At 40.0% G+C, this 17622-nt stretch overlaps 3 protein-coding genes across 3 annotated transcripts in view; all 3 read left to right on the plus strand.

Annotated features, from left to right (window-relative positions):
• The first annotated feature begins 362 nt into the window (after window positions 1-362).
• Window positions 363-6861, plus strand: LOC148071811 (cationic amino acid transporter 2). Its single transcript, XM_087798590.1, has 11 exons — window positions 363-415; window positions 2233-2645; window positions 3504-3659; window positions 3720-3885; window positions 3998-4134; window positions 5043-5265; window positions 5338-5474; window positions 5544-5646; window positions 5709-5839; window positions 5911-6186; window positions 6252-6861. The coding sequence occupies exons 2-11, from the start codon at window positions 2282-2284 to the stop codon at window positions 6380-6382; spliced, it is 1824 nt and encodes a 607-aa protein (XP_087654716.1). The 5' UTR covers window positions 363-415; window positions 2233-2281; the 3' UTR covers window positions 6383-6861.
• A 1860-nt stretch (window positions 6862-8721) lies between these two features.
• LOC148071812 (platelet-derived growth factor receptor-like protein) lies at window positions 8722-13631 on the plus strand. The gene is made up of 7 exons (XM_087799064.1): window positions 8722-8859; window positions 8935-9098; window positions 9187-9329; window positions 10535-10686; window positions 10785-11078; window positions 11832-11971; window positions 13338-13631. Exons 1-7 carry the CDS (start codon window positions 8784-8786, stop codon window positions 13542-13544), a joined length of 1176 nt encoding a protein of 391 aa, XP_087655190.1. The 5' UTR covers window positions 8722-8783; the 3' UTR covers window positions 13545-13631.
• A 1359-nt stretch (window positions 13632-14990) lies between these two features.
• n4bp3 (NEDD4 binding protein 3) overlaps window positions 14991-17622 on the plus strand; it is a 31658-nt gene continuing 29026 nt past the window's right edge. Inside the window, exon 1 of the mRNA XM_087799804.1 lies at window positions 14991-15131. The gene's annotated coding sequence lies outside the window, so the exon portion shown is untranslated. The remainder of the gene's footprint in view (window positions 15132-17622) is intronic.

Here is a 17622-nt window from a genome sequence, read left to right on the forward strand (position 1 = left end):
AAAACTAGAATTTACTATATGTTGAAATCTCTTGCAGGCCTCATAACATGACTAGTTGTCCCAGATTTGTTCCTTTTGAGCCACAGTTTGAAAATAAAAACACCAGTATGTATTAATATGCTTCAAAAACACCATCACCATGTTGTTTTCCATGTTTAACATGGCTGACTAAAAATATATCAGGCGTATTTGGGAATGTGAAAAGGATTGGAGTCTCAGCGTCGGTAATAATGAGCACATTATTATCCAAACTGGTCAGGGGTTGAGAACTGTGTAAGTAATTCCAGTGAGTGGGAGGGTCGCACAGACCCGTCTTGTATATATTGAGTCCAAAAAAAAACCATGCTTCAAGTCAACAAACATGGATATTGGGATCGGACTGTTTTGATCGAGGCTGCAGAGAACTGAGAAGCAGGTAAACAAATATTATACTGTATTAATGAAGGGTAAAAAAAAAGATGCTGTATTTATCTGGCGTGCCCTAAATACCCAAAGACCATCACGTGCAGATAATGTTTAGTTATGTATTACCTCAACGTGCCACTGAGAAGCATATCTCGAGAGGCGAGATCGACAGATAGTTTTTAGTTTGGTCAAAGGTACAGTGACGCACAGGCCGCCTCACTTCCCTTCTCCTGCCTGCAGAAGTAGATGCCAGCAGGGATTAGAGGATCTGAAATCCCCCTGATGGTGAATGAGGAGGTAAAAGTGTGCGTGCGTAAGCTATGAAAGCTGCTTTGTGCTAAAAAGTTTGGCCAACTCACACCCTCATTGCCTTGTTCCTTACAACACTTTGTTATAATGACTTTTAACTTGTTATTTTCAAGATTCATAAGAACACCAGACAACAATAAAACGACCAGACCATGTGTCTGCAACAATGGGTGTAGTTTCATTAGGAGACTTTCTTTAAAACTACTATCTGAGTTGCAAACACATTTACAAACAAAATTACAATTTTCAGAATACATTTTATAATCTCTCTAAATAAAAAAAGGACAATGTACAGAATCAAATTTAATCCTTGTTTAATCTCAGGGTCAAGTAGGCCCGAAAACAAATTTGTTTGAGGTAATGGAAATTTGAATGAGGAAATAATAAAACATTTTCAGAGTTTGTACATTTTGTTTTAGAGATTTAAACCCCGAAGACAAATGTGTTTGAGGTATCCCTATGTTGTCTTTAAGTTATTATTTAGTGAATAACATTTCCAATCTTTGGAAATTCTGGGAAAAATGTCTGAACTTGAAAACAGATTATTAAACTCTGGAACAAAGTATAACATTCAATGTTTTATTTTTTATTTATTAAATGTACAAATTCTGAATCACAAAAATCACAAACAAATTAATAAACTCTGAAACAAATTGAAAAACTCTTAAACAATTAAAAGAATCGGAAACAAATCTTCTATTTTCTGAATGAAATTGACAAACTTGTAAAAGAAAAAAAGCGGAAAACGGTACAAACTCTGAAACAAAATACAATTTACACATAATCATTTTTTCAAAGTTTTTAATTATCAGTAAATTGAATCGAAATCGAAGTCGTTTCAGAGTTTGATCATTTTTCCTGCACTTCCAGCCACCGAACAGAACAGATGACCTGTTGTATTTGTCATTAACTGATTAAAATGAAGCATCGACAAAAGGTAACAAATGCAAACACACCGACAGGAGAGTAAAACAAGTTTGAAGTTCTATCATTGACATGTGCTATCTCAATACCTCTTTTTCATTGTTATTATATAGAGGAAATAGGATCTTATTTCGTAAGCGGTGATTATTTTTATCACTGTGATTCTGGAACTCGTGTTTACTGTTTCCTCTCGTGTTCACGAGCAAGATTAGGTAAAGTGCAGTCGTGGCAGTGATTCTGTTTTTTTGTTTTCCTCTGGGTGGAGAAGAAAAGATAACGCATCAGCAGTTTAGTATCTGAGGTGTAATAAATATGTCTATATAAAAGAATAATCTTCCAATAATGGTGTCTTTCAACAACCTGAGTACGAAGAATCTGATCAAGAAGGTGAGAAGAAACATATATTTTTATTACTTGTACTAACTAGTAACTCAATGAATGTACAATTAAGCATTACTGGTTGTGTCTTAAGAGAAAGTTAATTGCATTGGTATCCAGTTTTATTGAAGGGTTGGCCTGGTAATTATTCACCAACTTGTTTACTGGTCTGCACTTTCTACCTCTCTCCCCACACTCTACCTCCCACCCCATTAGTCTCAATACCGTCCAGCCTCTCACGTCTTCCCGTCCGAATCTCAGCACCATGGCCCTGCTGAAGTCCTTCTTAGTGAGCATTTCCCGACGCAAGCCTCTGGAGCCCGATGGCGAGAAGTCAACATTCAACCGATGCCTGACCACCCTGGACCTGGTGGCCCTCGGCGTGGGGAGCACCCTGGGGGCAGGGGTCTATGTCCTCTCCGGAGAAGTCGCCAGAGACACCGCCGGTCCCAGCATCATCATCTCCTTCTTCATCGCCGCGGTGGCTTCTATTTTCGCCGGTCTGTGCTACGCAGAGTTCGGAGCCAGGGTCCCCAAAACAGGCTCGGCATACCTGTACAGTTACGTGACAGTAGGAGAGCTCTTGGCGTTTATCACCGGCTGGAATTTGCTACTGTCGTATGTCATAGGTGAGTGTGGAGATAATCATTTACCTGGCTGTTTATTTTACCTACTGTTTAGTGAAAAAGTGTTTGCAGAAAAGCTTAAAATGTAGGTAAGAAAAACAACTATTCACCAGCTTTATTAAATAAGTCCTTGACTAAATGCATTATAACTATTAAGATTTAGTGACAGCCTTGTTTGTAAATCTGGGTTACGTCTAACATTATGACTTAAACTACTTAAACTTTTCAGATTAAAGCTTTTCAGATTAAAAGTTCTATTTCAGAAATTGAAAAATGCTAGAAAAGTAATAACACAATCATGTTATTCATAAATAAATCTTCCTTGATCAGTTGTTATCTTCATCTTTTCAAAATATTTCTAAAGATATATATATAGTATATTTCCTAAAGCTCTTAAAGGTATTTTTGAATGGTTAGAAACGTATATATTCTAATGAACTGTCTGTTTCCATAAAGCCTCAAAAGTAATTATAAAGGTGTTTGTAGTGCATTATAAACGGAGCTTCATAAAAATAGATACGGGTTAGATAATCAAGGTTTTATCGATCTATATTAAAGATTTTAGTTGTTGTATTACATGACTTGTGTGTCCAGGAAGTCTTAAAACTCCATTAATGATCAACTATGAACAACCTATGATCCTTAACCTGCTGTAGAAGCAGATTCTTCTTTATTATTGTGTCCTCAGAAAGTAGTTTTCGCTCAAAAAACTTGTAAAGTTTTTCACTGTGGCGTTAATAACCCCATAAAGTTTTAATAGACTGAGTCATGGTGTTTAAAAACTGCCAATAACCGCATCATCCAAACTGACATCCAGTTAGTGACGGTTTTGATTGATTTATCTCATCCTTCTTTTCTCAGGGACATCAAGTGTGGCTCTTGCATGGAGTGGAACGTTCGACGATCTTATTGGCGGCGTCATCTCCAAGTATTTCTCTGAAAATGCTGCCATGGGTCTCCCGGGCCTGGCCTCGTACCCGGACGTCTTCGCTGCCTCCCTCATCCTGCTTCTGTCAGGTACTATCAAACTTCAAAATAAAAAACTCAACAAGGGACTCAGTGGCTTTTTTCTCAAAGGTTTGTTGGCCTTCGGAGTGAAAGAGTCAACGACGATCAACAAGGTTTTCACAGCGATCAACATCGTTGTCCTGCTGTTCGTCACCATCTCCGGCTTCATCAAGGGAGACAGCAGCAACTGGAACATCAGTCATGAGGAGTTGCTGAACTACACGGCAGAAGTCGAGTAATGTCAAAGAGCAATATAATCTTGTGTGTCTGGATGTGTGCATGATAACAGAGATCTGCTTATCCTTTAGTCAAAAGGTGAGAAGATAACGCTCTTTCTGTCTCGCTAGCAACCTGAACTCCACCGAAAACGTCGAAAGTCGCTACGGAACCGGTGGATTCTTCCCTTATGGTTTCAATGGCACCCTCGCTGGAGCCGCCACTTGCTTCTACGCCTTTGTGGGCTTTGACTGTATCGCAACAACTGGTGAGATTATTTATGTTTCGTTTTGGTTTGAAGATCATGGATCATTAAAAATGATCTTGTGATTTGAGTCTACACTTCTGCAGATGAACAAACTAGCCAAATCGATAATGCAATGTGAATATAAATAAATATTACTTACTTACTTACTCAGTTCCCCAGTAGAGCAGTTATTTTAAAATAATCTGCGGGGGGAAAAAAAAAAGGAATCGCAATAGAAAAGCACTCGGAGGTCAAAAAACTCTGTCATGCTGCCCCTTCTATTTATAGATTAGATTTTTACAGCCACTTTTTGATTGAAATGACTGTATCCTGTGTGTGATGAAGTCCTTTCTTTCTTACTTTTTTTTGTCGAGTCAGTGACAAATCCTTCAAAGGATAACTGGATCCAGATCGCCCTCTACAAAAACTCCAATTTGAGATATTCTGTATCTTTTCCTATTGCCAAAGTTTTCTAAAAACATTGTTGAAATGGGTTTAATACTAGTCAAGAGTCAGTGCTGGTCAGAAAATTAGTGGTCCTCGATCCCTCCTTTTTTTTCATCTTCTTCCGCTTATCCAGGGGTCGGGTGACAGAGGCATCAGTGTCAGCTACTGGCCCAGACTTTTATTCTCCCCAGCTGCATCTTCCAGGGGGACCCTAAGGCATTTCCAGGCCAACTGTAACTGTAACTGTGGTGTGACCCCCTGCCGTCGCCAGTTCCTATAACGTGTCCTAGGCCTTTCCATGCTCTTCTATAGCACCAGGAGGCAACCTAGTCTGACTCCCAAGCCACCTCAACTGAACTAAACTGCCACAGATACCATCTCAACATATTCATAGACAGAACTTAGTATCTGAATAGAGGAGTGTTCTAACTTTATTTTCATGAACCATTTTAACTAAACCTTCTTCAAATCCCTCGTCACAGGTGAGGAGGTGAAGAACCCTCAGAAGTCTATCCCGGTGGGAATCGTGGCTTCACTACTCATCTGTTTTGTGGCCTACTTTGCCGTCTCTGCGGCCCTTACCCTGATGATGCCCTACTATTTGCTGGACGAAAAGAGCCCACTGCCCGTCGCCTTTGACTACGTTGGATGGGGACCTGCTAAGTATGTCGTGGCGGTGGGATCACTGTGTGCCCTGTCCACCAGGTAAATACAAACGAGATCAAGTACGTTGACACAAGCCATGGTCATAAACTTAAATTACATTGTATTTTTCAGCTTGCTGGGGTCCATGTTCCCAATGCCAAGGGTGCTGTTTGCAATGGCGAGAGATGGTTTGCTTTTCACCCCACTGACAAGGGTCACCTCAAAAGGAAGTCCAGCCATCGCAACGATATCATCGGGAGTTGTAGCTGGTACATACTGATAATCCAATCATGTAAATGAATTAAATATAAATGTTAACTTTATTTTCATATCTAAAGCTATAATGGCCATGTTGTTCGATCTGGAGGCCCTGGTGGATCTGATGTCGATCGGAACGCTGTTTGCATACACGCTTGTTGCCATATGCATCCTGATACTCAGGTATGTGTTGATGATGACAAACCATATCAAAGTGATCACGCTAACAGCCTTATCAAATGTAGGTATCAGGTGAGTGAGGCGGAAAAATCCAACCTGCAGATCATAGAAACAGGCAAGCTCAGCTTTTTAAGACCACCATCGCAGCCCACTTCAGTCACCTCCAGGAGGGTCACCATCCTCACAGTATTATCTGGTAGGTCAAACAAAGCCTATACTCACCATTTATGAAATAGTTCCTCCTTAAATCTATATATTCTTTTGCAGTGGTGTGTGTGGGGGCGCTGTGTGTTACGCTAACACAAGGGATGGACGCCTTATCAAATGGGGAGGTCTGGGCTATCGTTCTTGTCAGCGTACTTAGTCTCATCATAGTGATCAACGTGGTCTTGATCTGGAGGCATCCACAGAACGGCACCAAGGCAACGTTCATGGTGCCTTTCCTCCCGGTTCTGCCCATCGTGAGCACACTCATAAATGTCTACCTAATGGTCCAACTAAACGGACCCACGTGGATGCGATACGCTATTTGGATGGCAATAGGTAAGACTACTACTGCTCGAGTCTCGTTTGTTATATTTTGTTACTCATTCGTCTCTCTTTCGCAGGGCTAGTCATCTATTTTGCATACGGAATGTGGTTCAGTGTTATGCGGCGAGGTCCGATAGCCAGGGCTACAAGCCTAGAGACCATCAGCGGAAAAATGGACAATGAAGTTGTGAAAGAAAACAAATTCTAAATGTGTTGACCAGCACTTTAATTCTAATGACTTTGCACATGTCGAAGAATCATGAATGCACTGAGCTGCTAATACTGAGGCCTTGTCACGTAACATTTTGACGAATTAAGTACTGTACAGAAGAGATCATTTTGTTAATATCATTGACTTGTTGTTGTAACAAACGGCGTTATTTTTTTAATCAGTAACGTATGTGTATATACCGAAGACTTTTATGAAACTAATCCTGTGCATTTTAGGTCAAGTTTGACTTTAAAGTTGCCGTCAAGGTGGAAACATCCATGATTTTGACAGTTTGAAAGGGGAGACATGTTTTTTCCCTGCAGGATTTGTGTTGAATCTGTGGCAATTCAAAACCTCAACCAAGAAGCTGACAAAATCTGAGGAATGTTTTACCCATCGTGACAGAAACTACCGTCTTAAGACAGAAATCTTGTAACAATATCTGTCATTTCCTCTTTTCTACACTGAAGCACATTCAAAATAATGTAATAACCCACCAAATGCGGTCTGATTGACATGTATTATAACTTTACACATTGTAGATACTTAAATCTTTTTATACATTGTCTTGTTAAAATATAACTTGTTATGTAACATATTTTGTGATTCAATATTTGTAAATATGTCTTGATTAAAACTGTCTTTGAATTCTTTGAATTAAAGTCTTTTGTCATTTCTGCTTGACCAACATTTAACGTGGAAAAAAACAAAAAACTTTGTGCTTCTAATCTTTGATTGAAAGTTGGCTGGAGCGTTCCAAGAACCAAATAATCTGTTTAAGGAGCTTTACTTTACATTCTTTTCTGCTGCCTGTGGTGGGAAAAGAATTTAAAACGCTTTTTTGTTAAAAACAACAGGATACTCCTTTTTTCCTTCGTCAAAAACTCTTTGGCCTCGTTATTCACATACACTAGTACACAAAATAAAACATCAAAAGTAATGACGATATAAAACAGAGGACAAAATGTTCGTCAAAACATTGGTCTGGTCTACAAAATAAAGATTTAATTGGAAAACAATTGGAGAAAGAAAGAGAACTTTACAGTCAGACCTGGCTCACAGAAACAACACAACAAAACTTAGGCCCCAAAGTAGGAATTTATGATAGAAACAGAGAGTACAGGAGGGGAATTTCGTTGAGCAACATGAGGTCCAGGTGAAGCTCTCAGGGACAAATAAGAGACAACAAACGACCAATACAAAAGCATGATAAACCAAAGTCTACCAATTTATGAGTATAATATGTAGTTGTTAACCAAGGGTGAAAAAAAACAACAATAGTAATAAAAGAAGAAAAAGAACAAAAGAAAATGATATTGAATGCAAATAACTGCTAACGTGCTTTCAGGTGTTTTTTAAATTTTCAATAAACCTATGATGAGTTTCATTTATATGGAATGTGGCCGACCAATTGTTGTTGACAGTGAAACCTTTATAAATGGTTAAGTAAGTAAGTAACAGTTATTTGTAAAGCGCCTTTCTAGACCAGGGTCACAAAGCGCTTGAACAATCAAAAGCAATACACAGTTAAAAATGTGTACAAATTTAAAAACTGTTAATGGCCAAGACAACATAAGACAAACACCGGAGTCCCAGGAAATTAGGAAAAGGCCTTAATAATAAGTAAGTTAGTAAGTTAATAGACAAAGATAAACAACGTTTTAATAATTATTCTAAACTAAATATTTTGGGTTGTTTTTAATCTTAAACCGACTGCAAAAATCGACTGTTGTTACTAGATGGAGAACGTCACAACTTTTAGTATTTGTCGACTTCGAAATGCTTACCAATCTCACATAGTATAAAATGAATCATCTGGATTGAATCAGCTTCTGGGCCCTATGTAGAGTAAATATATGAGGCTGTAGTGAATATTTGAAGGATGTTTCGTCCCCTTCTATTTAGCTGAGATAAGTGAGAAGAGACTAATATTCCATAATGTTAAGATTTTTTAAATAATATAGCCATCACCTCATGTTTAATCTAGTGGAAGACACCATGGGCAGGAACAAAACTGTACTTGGAAATTAAGTATCATAAGTTAAATCCTGTTTCACAAGTCAACAAATGCTCCTCTGGGCTTCTTTTTGCTCGCAGCAAACTTCCATTCTGGCAGCTAAGCAAACAGTCTGTGTGATTCCACACGGAGGGGTCGGTGCTTCTGGACCCTCATTGGTCAAGCTTAGCTTGAAAGCCGCCATTGAGCCAGTGAGGAGGAATTTGGGGTGCTACTTTTCAGGAGCTGGAATTTGCGTGATACTAGTAAACAGCTGACCACGAGCTTCTGCAAGCTCTGCCCACCTCCTCATTTTTTTTTCCCTTTTTACATTCTTCTCCTCTGGTGTGAGGGAAACAAGAGGCTAACAATCTTGAGGCTCCAGTAATCCTGCGGTCAATCATGACTTTGATGAAGCTGCCCGGGTCGAGGCTGGTGCTTTGCGCCCTCCTTGTTTGTGCGTTAATCTCCGAGTTAGGTAAGTGACTTTGTTTCCTCAGCCGTGACCTCAATCGTTTCCATTGGTTGTGACTTTATGATCTTTCCGTGGAAGTGTATTGTGAAAAAGATGCTGAACTGAAAACCAGTTCAGGAAAAAAGGCAAAGATAAGTAAGCCAAAGAATCAAAAGGCAACAACTCAACGTCCCAAAGCTGCCAAAGTAAATCCCAAAATCAAAACCCCCCCTGCAGCCTCATCTCAGACCCTCCTGACGCAGGTAAATGACGACCCCCTGACGTAGCAGGACATCATATCTGGATTCTGAAGGATGATATGTTTCTTTGATTCTCGATTCAATCCTGAAGGTGTTAAACAGAGGCAAGTTTACTAAGGTGGGTGATACACTGAGTGTTCGCGCGGGAGACACTTTGGAGTTGAGGTGCAGAGGAAAACCCGTGCAGTGGAGTGTACCCCCGTACCTGGAGGAAGACAATGAGGGGAGGCTCAGGTGAGCAGCTGTCAAACGACACATTAATAGCTCAGTTTTTTTGTTAGCAAAATACATGGAAATGTTGTGAATGGATCACAGTGAGATTTCACTTAAAGTAGCATGAGCGTGAATTACTTTTTACAGTTTCTACTGGATTGTACAAGCCACTACTAATACCTGATTTTCCAATAAGCTTATTTGAATTTGACCATTGGACAGCCTGAGCCAAGAGGCAAAGATTTCCTTCTACTCAGTTACTTCTTCCGTTTATCCTTGGAGAATACAGCAGGACTCATGGGTAAAGCAGGAGACATATAGTCTCTCAATCGTGTCCTGGCGCTGCCACAAGGTCTTGCCTATGTCTAAACGTGGGTCCCATGACTCTAGAGCCGATCGTTGGTGGGGGTGTGAGAAAATATCGATACATATTGCGATATTTCTTTCACAATACTGTATCGAGATTTAACAGCCATATCGTTACTTTTTCAAGTAGAAATTTCGAATTATGTTATTTTATGGTTTATTTTTCAATAATCTGTGTATAAAATTAAAAAAATTAATTGATTTTATCTACAATTTTAAAGCCAGGGCTTTTTGTGTTGTAATGCAATGACTTCTCGTCACTAGATAGCAACAATCAAAGGGACAATACAATTCAGAGGTATCAGGAGAATGAGAACGAGAGGATACAGCCGACTCCAGCAGCTTTTAAATCTAATGTTTGGGCAAATATGGCTGTTAAATATAAATGAAAGCAATCTTTTTCAGGGGAATTCTACAACACCAGAGTCAAGTACTCGGAAAATACTGCTAATATATCCATATATTGCAATATAAAGCTCGTTGCCACTATATCGTGATATGTATCGTATCCCCGGGATTCTCGCCAGTAAACACCTCTAGTAGCTAAGGTGAGTATTGTAGGATTCTACCCATCGGGCCAGTTCTAGCTAAGCACAAATGATAAACATAAATCAGGTCGAGGGCACCTCAATTGGCCAGCCAGCCAGGGGCGTAGGCCTTAACGGTTTAATTTATAGAGCTGCTTGGCAGTGGTTTGCGCTCTCTGAGTGCTTTACTAACTAAACAATATATTCCTACCGACTGATTATTCCAAAAACTAAACTAAAATAAATGATGTGATTTTTTTTTAAGATTGTCCCGAAACTGCAATGATAATAGAAAACTCACACTGTCATCGATCTAAATCTCTTTGTTTCCAGGATGATCCAACAGGAGAGATACGGTGTTCTGACCTTGGTTAACAGCACCGGCGCAGACACTGGGGAGTACACTTGTTACCCAATGCGATGTGAAGATACAGACTGCAGAAAAGATTACGACAAAGCCGTCAAAGTCTTTGTCTTCTTTCCAGGTACAATATATGTGATGGTTTATTGATGCCCGTGTCGCCACCCTGTTGATTTTCACGCAATCTAATCTACCATCTTTCATATCTCCCGCACAACCCAGATCCACATGAGCTGTTTGTTCCATCATCCGACTATTACGAGGTCGTTCAGCTGAGGACCAACTGGCCGACGGTTCTGCCGTGCCAGGTCTCGTCACCTCAGGCCCAGGTGACTCTTCACCGCGAGTACCCGCCCGCCGAGGTGACCGTGGACGGGTCCGAGATCTCCTTCGATGTGAAGAAGGGCTTCACCATCCATCGCCCGCGTCCTCACCACGCCGGGGCGTTGTACTGCGTCGCCAGTCTGGGCAACCTGAGGCAGAGTTCCACCAAGTACATGCTAATCTACGTCAACTGTAAGTGAACTTATGTCAGTCATCAGATGAAGGAAGTAATCACACTGCGATAAACAGTCAATAAAGCCATAAAGTCTAATTACTGTAAAGTCAGTAGACTTGCAGTAATGACTCAGGGTTTTATAACTTACATTTATAAATGTAAGTGGGTAGGTAATAGTTATTTGTAAAGTGCCTTTATGACCAGGGTCACAAAGCACTTGAACAATCAAAAGCAATTAAAAAATTTAAAAAAATACCTATAGATTTAAAAACTCTAAAAGGCCAAGACACATAAGACAAACACAGCAGTCCCAGAAAATCAGGAAAAAGCCTACACAAATAAAAATGTCTTAAGGGGTTTCTTGAAGGAGTCAGTAGATCCATCAAAGACAGAGGGAGAGGAAGATCGTTCCAAAGCTTAGGAGCAACAGCCTGGAAGGATTTCTCTCCTCTGGTCCTGAACCGTGTTCAGGAACCATTAGTAGATTCTGATCCACAGACCTCAGAGCCCGAGCTGGGTTGTAAGGCTGGATCATATCACTGATGTGAGGAGGAGCCTGACCATAGCTTTGAAAGTTAGAACCAGAATTTTTAAATTGATCCTGAAATAAACTGTCAGCCAATGCAGAGTTTAAAGGATCAAGGAAATGTGAGTTCTTCTACTAGAGCAGGTCAGAATTCTCGATGCAGGGTGTTGTATTAACTGCAGGTGAGACAGCTCCTTCTTGTTGAAATGACTCAGTAGTTCATACAATCGCTTTCTTTTTTCAGACCCCATGGCCCCTCCTGCCCCAGTGATCCAGGCCTCGGTGGGCTCTCTGACTGCTGGCGAGAATCTACGGGTCACCTGCAGCGTGGTGGGAGAACAGAACGTCGCCGTGGACATCAGTTGGGAATATCCTGGACAGCAGGTCAGTATGAACAAATGTTTATTAATCAATATTGTACTTTTAACCATCAGTCAGAAGTCCGTATTCACTTATTAAAGGTTACGCATTGTGCAGTGCCGGGGCCACAATCAGCTATTTGTCAAGATGTCAGGCAGTGGTTGGTTCTCGTGTACACAGAAATAATATTAAAACGTTATTTAATGTTGTTGTTTTTTTTTGTTTTTTTTGTATTTATTAACCCACATAAAGTGCATACATATTTTTAAATAAAGATTGCTAAAAGTTTTAAGGTGGAACACATTTTATAATAACCAAATGTCTTTAACAGGAAGTATCAAAATCCGATTTCCCTCAATTTATTTCAACCTCACTTTTATTCTCATTGGAAGTCTCCACATAATTGTTGAGGTCAATAACCTCTGTTACTTATCTTACCTTAAACACTGGCTTCTTTACAAATCACCATATTAACATGGATATTAATCTACTTTAATTTTGAGCCAACTATCCGGTGGGCCACATAGAAATACTTAGGGAGCCAGATTTGAGTTTGTAACTGTGATCTAAGAACACTGTAGTAAGTTTAAGTATATGCCAACTAAACAACTTATATTAAGAATATTTCACTGGACTTAAAGTAGATTTCCAAGAATACTTTAGGTACTTTAAATTATGTGTTTAGCATAGATTATTAAATTAAAATGAAAAAAGTACACTTGGTGTATACTTCATCTACACTTTATATATACTTTATGTCTGCTTCAAGTACTAGTACGTGTTAGATGGATGAATGGATGAATGGATGAAAGGATGGATGGATGGATGGATGGATGGATGGATGGATGCATGGATGGATGGATGGATGGATGGATGGATGGATGGATGGATGGATGGATGGATGGATGGATGGATGGATGGATGGATGGATGGATGGATGGATGGATGGATGGATGGATGGATGGATGGATGGATGGATGGATGGATGGATGGATGGATGGATGGATGGATGGATGGATGGATGGATGGATGGATGGATGGATGGATGGATGGATGGATGGATGGATGGATGGATGGATGGATGGATGGATGGATGGATGGATGGATGGCAAGCATGAGGGAGAGATCTGTTGTGGCACCTTATGGCAAAAGGAACAAAGTATGTTTTCCTGTGTTCCGTTCTGCAGTGCATGGAGAGGAGCCTGTTGCTGTGGTTACTCTTCTGAGCTGCCATAGAGACAAGCAGAGGGCGCCATAGTGTTTACTTATACTCATTTATACTCAAACATTTTCATAAAATCTTCCACCTCAGTGATCTATAACACGTTGAAACGCAATACAAATCACCTTAACATATCAACATTATATTTTTTCTCTCCTCATTCTTCAGATCGGGAGGCCTCAGTACACGCAGGAGAGCGTCAGTCCAGTAGGCGGCGCTCCTGCTCGCCAGCAGACCCAGTCAGTTCTACTGGTGGACGAGGTGAGGGACGTGGACCAGGGCACGTACACCTGCACAGCTCACAACCTGCAGGGAGAAAAGTCAGTGTCCACAACCGTCAAGGTTGTTCCCAAGCAGAAACCACGGAAACCCTGAGCCATTATACGAGGAAGAGGAAAGACTACAGTCGTCAAAATAGCCATTTTTTAAAAAAGCCAAATGTATACACTGTTCAAAGTTTTATAAAAGACTCCAAAAACATATGTTATTTGTGCTTCTTGTGCGACTTGTGCAACCTTCTACATCATTTATGAGTAAAATAAATTAAAAAAAAAGTTTTTTATTCAAATAAATCTTATCCTTCTTTTAATACCTATACTATACGTATACTTAAATCTATGTTCCATCAGGAGTCACCACTCTTTTCTTCACTGAGATCTACTTCATGGGCACTGAGGAGTACCAAAGTCCACCAAGACCTGTTTGACCTGAAATAAAACAACTACACAGAAATCTTTTGAGTAACAACACTATTCATCATTGTCATAATAGAAGTAGACGGTATACAATGTGAACACATGTCACCAACTATTATTCACCACAATTATTCACAAAGATTTAAAACAATGGTAACAACAACTTTTTTCTTTGTATGTCAGCTACAACATTCAAACTTTAGGGACCACAAAAAGTAAGTAAGTAAGTAAGTAAGTCATTTTTATTTGTATAGCGCTTTTCCAGACCAGGGTCACAAAGCGCTTAAACAATCAAAACAATATTCAATAAAGTATATACTTAAAAGATCAAGATAAAAACTGATAACACAACAGCAGCCTCATTGTGTTATTTTTAGAACATACCCACAGGAGGCATGAGCATTGGGTGGTCCGCTAGCATGTTGTTTGTGTAAAAGCATAACAGAGGGCATTCAATTCTTCATATTAATCTTGATTAAGAATAAACATAATTTAATTTAAAACTCCTCTTTATTTAATTAATTTTCTATTTTTACTATGATTCTATGTTGAGGGTCAAACATATTACCAATCATATACAATTCAATATAATTTGGTAGTTTCATTAGTCAAAATGAAGATTGAAATCATGTTTTTCTGTTTTATGTGTTGTATAAAAGTGAATCTGGATTTCTGTATGTAAACTGTAATCTCCAGATTACCACCCAAACAAATTAAATCATTGACTGTATTTAAAGTGTATAATAGTTAAATAAGAAAATACTATTTTCACAATTTGATGGAATTCAATGGCTCCACGTGTCTTTATCTTCTATATTATCACATTGTAAAAGAAAAATAACTGGCGCCTACGTGCGTTTACTCCTGGGACCCCAGTTTCCATGCGCGAAAAAACAACAGTTTAAATAAATGCTGAAAATATTTACGAGTGTTTGTGGTGGTTTTACTCTCGTATAAATTCAATTCATGACAATAAAAACGACAGCGGTTCAAGTAGGGGGGGTGGGGTGTTGTTTGGATGTGGCCGCTAGATGGCGGTGTCTCCCCTCTCTTATTAGGGTCGTCAGTAAAGGGGGCAACTTTCCCACCGACTTCCACGCTTTCCTTCTCAGTCCTGCTCAGGTCTCCGAGGGGAAACATTGGTTTTGTGTCCACGCTGCCAGCAGCCGGTCCTGCAGGAAGTCTCGGAGGAATAACGTTTCTCCTGATCCCACCACCGAGAATCTGAAGAGGTCCAACACTGAAGATGACTTACGTGCTGAACATGGTAGGTCTACTTGAAGTTGTCAGTGATGTGGGTCTTGTACAAGGGGTCCACGTAGACCTTAAAGATAGTTTATCCTGGTCCAGTTTGATATTTGTAGTGGGGCCAACTTTTATTTTGTCTGGATGTTTGACTGAAATATTGTACCAAAGCTCCATCTGTTGGCAGCTCTGGTGGTCTCCTTCAGTTTCCAAAAGTGATTGTGTTGTCACAGTTGTGTGTTTGTGCACAAGCTCTCCCACACAACAGGGTCTCTCTTTTTACACACCAGTGTAGTCTCCAGTGTTTATGTGTCGAGGGCGACACAACACAAAAATCCTCGGTGTGTGTGTGGGTGTAGAGATTGTCTCGGTCTTGGGGACCGTCGCCGTGGATACCAGAGGCCAGCAGTGACCTCTGACCTAGGGACTCATGGAGCGTCGCTGGAATGGCTGCTTTGGAGCCGTTATTGGTGGCCGCTGACGCAAGTGAAGTGGCAGGTTTGACAAAAGAGACACAAAAGATGAGTGGACTGTTGCGGAGGAGTGCGCTCCTGTAATTTGGGATTACGGCTGATTTCACTGAGGGGTTGTGCTGCTGTAATCACACACATACGAGGCTCAAGTAGTGTTTTGGGTTTCGGTCACTTTGCAAAAAAAATAAAAAATCTCATCTTCAACCCCACTGACCACTTCTTCAAACAAGGACCTGGTGGCTCTGAATGTCACACTCAAAGTTTCTTTCTCGATCCCACAATATCACTTTTAGGAACTACCTGCTTAACTCCATGTTACTCTTTAGCAAGGCACAGAGTTCCCCATATAATGGAAACTTTATAAACAATCTTATGTAAATAAATAAAAAATATGTTCTGGTGAATACTGCACAACTTCCACACTCTGTAGGTCGCTTTGAGTTTTTGTATTGAAATCAAATTTGGGGCAAAAATGTCTGTTTTATGTTCTTTTGGCAACAAAAAATGACTTTGTTGACTTAAATGTTGACAGCTTTACTCTAATAAACTGTTTTTAGTTGGGAAAATTGGACACATTATCTCCAAAGTGTGTGCATGTTTGCAATTTTCAACATGAGTGTGCAAAATGTTCCAATTTGGCTTTAAATAATCCACAAAATCTACATAGAATCTAGATTCTGAATTGAAAAACTGTCAAAAATACGTCATAGATTCTCGCAAAATTCAAAATATGTAACTTGTCTATTATTTGTGAATTATTTTGTGCCAAATGTGTTGACAAAAAAGAACCTTTAAAATGTAGGTAGAGATACTGACAAGTAAAAACACCATACTTGAACACACAGTTCATACATTATTGAAGTCAGTTTTTATGCCAAATACATAGAAAAGCTTGTCAAACAAGGACATAATCCAAAAAGTTATTTTTCGTTGCAGAAACAAGATTGAAGTACATTTCCCGCCTCATACTGTTGTGTTTGTAAGTCCATGATAACACGTCATCTCCTGACTCAGCTATTTTTTATTGTGCGGTGGAGTGATATTCCCCAATCAATCTCACATTGCACCGTCAAGCACTTGCAAACAAGACCTACAGATGTCAGTTTCTGCAGTTAATGTTCCTTATTTATGATGCTTTATTAATGATGAACAGATAAAAAAATCCATTTATCCATCAATAATTCAAACTGTGGAAGATGGAGCGTCTTAATGTGAGAGATGAAAACCTACAGTTCTTAAACAGAGTGGTGACTTGAGAAGAAGGATTTGATTTATATTTTATATTTTGTTGTTTCTCTACTTTCTGTTTGGGTTTGAGTGTGACGACAGACCCATCGTCGTAACTCTTCTCTCAGCAGAATCAGTTCAGCTGTTCGAGAGGGGGGGAGGAAAAAAAGGGGGTGAAAGGAGGGATCGGACAGCTGATGAAACGCTAACCACGGCTCCGACTTCAACCGGACCGGTCAGACTTATTCACTGGATGTTAGTTTTCTCCGAGAGTGGAATCAATACTGATGTCTTCAACAGCTCAGCTCAGTCATGCTTCAGTGGAGAAGCAGGTGCTTCAGCGGGGAAGGGTGGTAATGGTGTTTGTTACACAGATTTATCCTCGGTCGAACCTGCTCGTCGCCTCCCACATCTAATGTTCGCTCCTCCCCGCTACGAGGCCGAGCTCGGCCGCTCAAAGAAATACTTTTTTCCCTCTTCTTTGTCCGTCCTTCAGGTGCCACCCTTCTGTCTCCGCGCTGTCCGTCAGACGGATTTAAGCTCACCTGGGCCTCCGACCAGTGGAAACACAACGTCACAATGAATAGTTCAAAGCCAAAGTGGATTTTTTCCGTCCGTTCTTAAATGGAATGCGTATCGGTTCGGATGTGCAGGAGACTTTGTTTGGCTTTGTTTCCCTGCCCAGCCATCATAGGGTCCTTGAGAAATTGGAATTCAAACATACCTTTTTTATTAAGATCAAATTAGGAAACCAAAGCCAATTTCACTTTGCATTTAAAAACAGATATTCTAGGACACTACGAAGGTTAATAT

The sequence above is a fragment of the Callionymus lyra genome, chromosome 9 (genome assembly GCF_982586985.1).
Source record: "Callionymus lyra chromosome 9, fCalLyr1.hap1.1, whole genome shotgun sequence".
Lineage (NCBI taxonomy): Eukaryota > Metazoa > Chordata > Actinopteri > Syngnathiformes > Callionymidae > Callionymus > Callionymus lyra.